At 38.4% G+C, this 8,134-nt stretch overlaps 1 protein-coding gene across 1 annotated transcript; it reads left to right on the forward strand.

Moving 5' to 3' along the window:
• Positions 1 to 4,576: 4,576 nt before the first annotated feature.
• Positions 4,577 to 6,199, forward strand: LOC142970328 (green-sensitive opsin-like). Its single transcript, XM_076110490.1, has 5 exons — positions 4,577 to 4,961; positions 5,071 to 5,239; positions 5,441 to 5,606; positions 5,755 to 5,994; positions 6,101 to 6,199. Exons 1-5 carry the CDS (start codon positions 4,577 to 4,579, stop codon positions 6,197 to 6,199), a joined length of 1,059 nt encoding a protein of 352 aa, XP_075966605.1.
• The last annotated feature ends 1,935 nt before the right edge of the window (positions 6,200 to 8,134 follow it).

The following is an 8,134-nucleotide window of genomic DNA, read 5'->3' on the forward strand; positions in this document are numbered from 1 at the left end:
AAAATATCTTTAAAGTAAGTTTATAAAGATTATAGAAATAAACCTACTTGTACTGCAAATAATGTAAAAACTGTCATGCATATGTTTCTCTATTGAATCTTCACATATGGTTTTACTTACACTTTAAATATACACAGCAGCACCATACCACTAAAATTACTATTACGGCTGCAACTACTGTTCACCACTACTACTACACTTCCTTTATATGTTGTATGTATCATTATAAAGCTTTAAAATGTTGTCTATTGTCAAAGATATGTGATGATTTATTCCTTGCCCTGTATTCCAATGCTGGCTGGTGAGAGATACAATACATTTTTGTCCACACACCAAAGTGCAGGCGTGAGAATGCAGTGAGGACCAAAGTGCAGTTTGTGTCAAAAGACTGAAGACAAGTTTGATGAATATATTATTTTCAAAACAAAAACAAAAATTGTTGTATTATGGCCTCCAAGGCCCTGAAAACAACAAATGTAATGCCTCAGGCAGAGGCAGTCGTGAAAGGTGAACCCAGGACTCTACAAACAGGAAACAAAAGCAACTAATATTGTTGTTGCTCCCATTCGTTGTATCAGCACCTTGGAGAGCACCTACAGTCCTGACAGCAGTGTTGAGGACGTCACAGAGACAGAGCTACTGCCAACATGAGACAAGTGAAAGCATACTCAGCACACACTACCAAGTCTTCAGAATTACAGCCTTATATTTGAAGGGTGAACTATATTGGTGCAAAGAGAATGTACGTTAATTAAGATCGTAGGCAGAAAATCATTTTTATTCTTCAGCTATGGGGGCATTTTACTGACATTCAGCTGTAGGGAAGTTTATATTTTTCACAACTCGTTTGGAACTTTTTTGTGTGAACCCCCACAAGTGCAAAACGATTCTTGAAGATGTTCATCTCCATGTAAATCAGGTCCTTGTCAGGCTACCTACGATGCCTTGAACATCACATTTAATGTCTTCTAAAACACTTCAAAATTCAGCACAGAAAGAAGTAATGCGTCTTGATGGTCACCGGCTTCCTGGTTGTCTGGAAGCCAGACTTTCACAGGTTGGATCTTCGGGAAACAATGAAGCTGCTTTCACTGACTCAACAGCAGTAATCCCTACCTTCTTTTTAAAGCGCTCAGCTCTATTTAATCCGGTTGCCCAGTTGAGAGAACAAGTTGCTTTTCAAACAAAATGCAAAACCAGAGCCTGCCAGCAGCCCGGAATTGACGAACAAGCTTTTTTTTGTTTCTTGTTTATTTGTATTATTTGTTTAGCTTTACGGCAGTGTTGTTGACGTTTCATTTCCATAAGTGTAAATGCATGCTCACTACTGAGATTATAGTTAATAGGTTCAAGATGAAATTTATAAGAGTATAGCAGTTAGACCAGGGGTCACCAACCTTTTTTAAACTGAGAGCTACTTCAAGGGCACCGAGTAGTAGGAAGGGCTACTTATTTGATACAAACTTCCTGAATAACAAAGTTGGACAGATCACCATTTAATAATAATATTATATGTGAAGAGACTGTTTGATCACATGTCAGTTAATTATTCCTCACAATAATTATTAATAATGATTTCCACAAGAATGATGGTACAGCTACACATACATATTTAAACATGCAACTTTTATTTCTGTTAATCTGTTTCAACATTTGAAAGTCAGAGGTATCACATCTCTGATATTTTTGTATCATCACATGATCAAAGCCGGTTACTTTTTGCACATAGCGCCTGCTGGTGAATGATCCAGTGGTAATGTAGAAATTTTGCGAAGTCTGGGTCACCTTTGCATTGCGCAATGAAGCCTGCATGCCGGCCCGTCATCGCGGGAGCCCCGTCTGTAGTCACCGACACCAGCTTTTCCAACGGTACCTTTGTCTCCACGAAGAAACTAGTAAAAAGTCTCGTCTATAGCCGAGCGTCTTCGGGCGCCCGCGTTCAAACCTCTAGTCTGGGCCTTTTCGGTCGGATTGCGTTGCCTCGCCTCTACCCCCGCCACCCCTGTGTTGTTGCCCCGCGGCCTGTTCCGAGGATTTACAGACCTGACGACGGGGTGCGCTCGCGGCGTGCGTCTGGCGCCAACGGGAAGCGCCCGCCATTCGGAACCTGAAAACCTAATTAATCAAGAATGAAACATTTATAACTGTTGTTATGAACTGCATACTAATGAATTATTAATGTAGGAACAATGCTTTATAAATGATGAATTAAGTGTTTACTCATACTTAACTAATGCTTCATAGTGTGTAGTTATTATAAAGTGCTACCTGAAAATTAATGTTACTGTATTGTAATTGTGTACATGGTGAATTAAAAAAATATTTTTTTATAAACCACAGAGATAAGTGTGGCACTTTTTAATAGGCTGAAGTCAAAAGTCCTGTCATTTGCGACCTTAACCCTCTTGTAAATCATCCTTTAAACCAGATGATTTAATCTGGAAAATCCATCATTAATATTATAGTATTCTTTACTTTGGTACAATTTAATATGTAAGATTATTTACAGTTTAATCTAGCTTTGAAAAAAACATATTTTAGGTGATCAGGACGAGGCAACAGATACATGATTAAACTGACAAAATCATAAAAAAATCGAGAAACTTATTTTAGGACAACCTAAGACACATTTTAGTTTATAAACACATCATACATTTTGAGCTGTTTACTCAGATTTTGTTTTAGAAAACAGGGGTACAGCATGACTGTGGAAAATAACTATACATTTACTCAACTAGTACTTACAGCCGACTTAACTTGAGTGTTTCTATATTTACGTTTTACTCCACTACAATTATCTGACAGCTTTAGTTACTTTGCAGTTTATATTCCATATACCAAAAACTGTCAATGGATGAGATAAAATGCACTTCTAATTCCAACAGAAATAAAATAGTTAAACAAAATCCCGCTTACACTTGCGTCAGCAGTGCAATGATACTAGCCCATATATTTAACAATGTAATACAAAACAAATGTTTATTATGAGTGGTCTTGTTTTCATATTGTGCATTATGCTGTGAAGACTTAAGTACCCCTAAATGAAAGATATCAAATTTTACATCAGTCTATTATTGGGCTGCTTAAATAAATTTCAGCATGGACCCTATTTTGCCATGTTTGTTGTCTACATTACCAATGGGAGAGGACAGACAACAATTACTGAAATTGGTCCAGTATTGAGCGAGAGATCAGTAGAGCCTTGGGGCAAGCTGGCACTGCCATTTACATCCCTAAAAATGTTTTAAGATACCGATGCTACTCCAACCTATAAATGTAAATATTAATAATTCAGAGCGCTATTCGACACCAACTCTTGAACATATTAATACGATTTAAGTTTCCTACTTTTTGCAGCGTAGTTCCACAAGACTTTGCAGTGGGCTCAGCCTTTTGTTTTTCTGCTCCAGTTGGGGTCGACTCAAGGCTCTAAGCCGGTGATGATTCCCGTTAGGAAGCGATAGTTGCCGGTAGAAGGAGTCGGGAAACAGTGGTCCTCAGCTGGCCTCAGATGCCCACCCAGTGGGACAGGCAAATGTATTTGACACAGTAAAAAACAAACTGGATCAATTTCAAAGGTAAGGAAAAGCATTTAGTTTCTCTGTTGGGTCCTTTCCATAATGTTGGAAGCTAATTGACACAATTGCAAAAACTGTTGTCATTAGTCATTTAGACACAAACACATAGGAAAATAAGGTCCAGGTTGAAAAATGTTGTACGAATTAATTGGTTTAGCAAGAAAAATCAACAATTTTGGGTAAGGATCATAGTGCAACGGGTGAATCTATCCCTGAATTACGTTACAAAATCTGTTAAAATTCTATTAATTCCTAATGTTATAATGAGCAATGAACGAAAAAAAAAAGGTCAAAATAATAAAACGCTTCTGCCCAGAGAAGAGAGATACTGATCCCAGAAGTTCCTATGGCAACAGGACAGCCAGACAAAAAGGTTTAATCACAGTTTAGAGGTGACCGCGGGAGCAACACGCAGCCTGGCTTGAAGCGCTCTGGACTCATTTGAGGAAACTAACACAACACGCATTGTGAATGAGGCATCTACTGTAGGAATTTTCTCTCCATCAATGTTGATATAGTTTGCGTGGATCAATAGATTTTCAGTTAATTATTTGTCATCGGTGTGTTAAGAAAAGGAAATCCCCGAATTTATTTATTCACTTTAAAATTGCAATTAGTAATATCTTAAATAGATATATTTTCCAGGATGTCCTAAACTTAATTTCTAACATATATCACTTATAAGTAACTTATATAGTGCATATATATATATATATATACATACATATAGATGAAGAAATATGTTTGTAATTTAGAAACGTCACTGCCATTTGCACTTTCTTAAAGTCAATTAACAATCAGGCTTGAGCTGTCCATATCCTCACAATACTCCTGTAATCTAATTTGGCCAATTTGAGGATAACCCGGAGTAGGTATAAAAAACCGCACCCAGGACAGCGTAAGCCGTGGAAGTTGGCTTACACCACTTGTGACTGAGTGACTTTCCACACTTCGCCACTGTCCATCGATTGAAGCTCCAGCAGAAAAGGCAACTGAAAATGGTTTGGGAAGGAGGAACCGAGCCCAATGGCACAGAGGGCAAGAACTTCTACATCCCCATGTCCAACAGGACTGGGGTTGTTAGAAGTCCCTATGAATACCAACAGTATTATTTGGCTGATCCCATCATGTTCAAGCTTCTAGCCTTCTACATGTTCTTCCTGATCTGCACTGGAACTCCGATCAACGGTCTGACTTTGTTCGTCACAGCTCAGAACAAGAAGCTCCGGCAACCTCTCAACTACATCCTGGTCAACCTGGCTGTGGCTGGACTGATCATGTGCGCCTTCGGATTCACCATCACCATCATATCTGCTGTCAACGGCTACTTCATTCTTGGAGCCACTTGCTGTGCTATTGAGGGATTCATGGCTACGCTAGGAGGTAATAATGTGAATCAAGAAGTTACCTTTTTCAGGGTGTCTTCAATGTGTTTGAAAAAAAGAAAAAGCATATTGCTTCATATGAATTAATTTTACTTTTCTCTCGACAGGTCAAGTTGCTCTCTGGTCCCTGGTAGTCCTTGCTGTTGAAAGATACATCGTAGTCTGCAAACCCATGGGAAGCTTCAAGTTCTCTGGTACTCATGCAGGAGCTGGAGTCCTTTTCACCTGGATCATGGCTATGGCATGTGCTGCCCCCCCTCTCTTTGGCTGGTCCAGGTAATTAGCACATTCTTTTAAATCTTACCTTTTAGTTTAATATGGATTTCTATTTTAAAGTGCTCTACAAAGATTTATATATTTTTAAACCTCTCAAACACACCATTCAGATTGTCTTGATACTGTAGATGCAGAGGGTAAATATCTGTTGATAAAACTGAATACATATGTGTATTAATGTTTTTCTTAAACTGCACACAGGTACATTCCTGAGGGCATGCAGTGCTCCTGTGGACCTGACTACTACACTCTGGCTCCAGGCTTCAACAATGAATCATACGTCATGTACATGTTTGTCGTCCACTTCTTCACTCCTGTCTTCGTCATTTTCTTCACTTATGGAAGCCTTGTGCTGACAGTCAAAGCTGTAAGTGAAGTTTACGATATTTATACACTATTTAGGCATTTTCTTTGTATCTATCATTGACATTCAGATATACAAAAAAAAATGTACACGACTATATAAAGACAAACTTATTTAATGAGCTGATCTTTTATTTTATCAAACACTTCAGGCTGCAGCCCAGCAGCAGGAGTCGGAGTCTACCCAGAAAGCTGAGAGGGAAGTGACCCGTATGTGCATCTTGATGGTCATAGGCTTCCTAGTAGCCTGGGTGCCATATGCCAGTTTTGCCGGTTGGATCTTCTTGAACAAGGGAGCTTCCTTCACAGCCCCGACAGCAGCTATCCCTGCCTTCTTTGCAAAGAGCTCAGCCCTGTACAACCCTATTATCTACGTGCTGTTGAACAAACAGGTTGGCTCAATTTATTGTCAAGTTTCTAGTATTTGCGTTTCTTCTTTGCTCAATCTGTAAGCCGTGAACTTGTGTCTGACGTTGCTGTCTTTGCTCTTATTTTCAGTTCCGTAACTGCATGCTGAGCACTATTGGAATGGGCGGCATGGTGGAGGATGAATCCTCAGTCTCTGCCAGCAAGACAGAAGTGTCCTCTGTTTCTTAATCATGATGGCATCCTCAAATCTGTGGACATTTTTCTTGCTGATCACTTTCAGATTTTTAAAACAACCCTGCCAAATGGATTCATGGATTTGATGAACGGACTCTGGATCGAACACAATGAGGAAATCAATCTGTTAATATGTACAAACTAACAAATGTAATGAAATATATTTGCTCTGGCAGTTTTCTTGCGCAGCATTTATATGTCTGTGTGCGCGCAAGAGCATATGAGTGAGTGAGTGAGTGAGTGAGTGAGTGAATAAGAGAGAATGAAATGTGACTCACTGTGCAGGATATGATGACCCTCAAAACACCTCAACTGTCATGTCAATCTAAACCTGCTGAAATGTGACAACACTTCCTGCTATGTTGATTGTGTCGCACGTGGGGTATTTTCTTGTAATTATGTGTTTTACTGGGCTACCAGAGGCAACAAAAAATATATTAAAAAATGAATTAGATAATAAATGCATGCGAGAAAAGAAATGTACTTCTGTATTCATTTTACTCTGAATTATCTCTAACTCTGCTGTTTCAGCCAAAGTATAAATTCAAAGATTTCAGATACAGAATATTTTTTAGGTTAATTACCAGTCGTCGTGTATTTTTGTGAGCAAGAGATAAGTCTAATCCGACAAAGAATATTTATTAGTGTGGTTTTCCCTGTATTTGAAGTCAAGCTAGTTCAATATCTATAGCCCCAAAACAAAAAAGTCAGCTTCAAAGGCTTTAAAATATGTACGAAATACAATTTCCACACACCTTGAATTGGAGACAAAACACTGATGGATTCCTTTTAGTCTGCAGATGTCATATTTCCTTTTGGATTTAATTAATCGGAATGTAAAATATTTCACATTCAGTGTCACTCTCAAACGATAGAGACCAATCCATAGTGTAAGTACTCAGACGGCATCCCGTTACACTGCATCCCACTCTAATCCCTCATTATGATCTTTTGTAAATCCTTTGAACATTTAGAGTAATTGTTTTACAGTAACTGTCACTTTGGTTAACATGAACGCAAGTTTAAAGCAACAGAAATTTCATGAGCTATGACAATGTGCAAGACAGATGGCAGGCTTATTCAGTATGTGAAAGCTTAGTAGTTGAACACTTTATTAAATACAAATTGAATTGTTCTAAACTCTTAGCGCACTGGAAAACACAAATCAAGAAAAGTGATGCATTTCTTACATGCATATTGATTTCATAGTTGTTTAGATACATCACAGAGTCACAAGACACTGAATGATTAAATCTTCTCAAGTAAAGTATATCTCACTTATGGAAAATTCCCACAGGTCTACAGGTGGAATCAGTATGTCTGGGTAAAGGTCTGATTTTACCTTTCTTTCAAAACTGAGTACAGGGTCCTCTGAAAATATATAGCAGTTAGATTAGTCACATTTATAGATACCCAGTGTCCTGGGGGATTAGGCATTATGACATACAGTTTTATCTGCGATTTTAGTTAATTGAGTTATGATTTGAGCAAGGACACATTTAACTAACAGAGTCATATCCTGCAAATGCAAAGCAGCATTATTAATTCACAACAGCCAAATGTTAAATTGACATCATCTGAAGTTGTAAATAACTAACTCTCTCTCTCACCTCTGCGGACTACATACCTGAGAGAATTACGTGTAATACCAAAATGTGAAATAAATACTGCCACTTCCAGCTGAGATTCAGTTCAAGAATTAGTTTACAACTGATTCTTTCTCATCTCAGAGTTAAAGAGAACGTGTAAAGAAGGGAAGCTCATATGTTGACAATTTAAAGGAAAAAGTCCTGCAGTCCATAGGAAGACATGATTATCACACCTCATCATGCTGCATCTGCTGTGGGTATCCTGCAGATCCAGAGACAAACTCATGTATGCTGCATTTCTGGTGTGACACTATACCATCCCCTTGAGGCCACCATCATC

The sequence above is a fragment of the Anarhichas minor genome, unplaced genomic scaffold (assembly GCF_050575085.1).
Source record: "Anarhichas minor isolate MPS153535 unplaced genomic scaffold, ASM5057508v1 ptg000043l, whole genome shotgun sequence".
Lineage (NCBI taxonomy): Eukaryota > Metazoa > Chordata > Actinopteri > Perciformes > Anarhichadidae > Anarhichas > Anarhichas minor.

Excerpts from the sequence above, each read along its gene's own strand:
- LOC142970328 (XM_076110490.1), top strand. The coding sequence starts at position 4,577 with ATGGTTTGGGAAGGAGGAACCGAGCCCAATGGCACAGAGGGCAAGAAC. Across the intron at positions 5,607-5,754 it reads TTGTGCTGACAGTCAAAGCT|GCTGCAGCCCAGCAGCAGGA; the intron begins GTAAGTGAAGTT and ends CAAACACTTCAG. Across the intron at positions 5,995-6,100 it reads ACGTGCTGTTGAACAAACAG|TTCCGTAACTGCATGCTGAG; the intron begins GTTGGCTCAATT and ends TCTTATTTTCAG.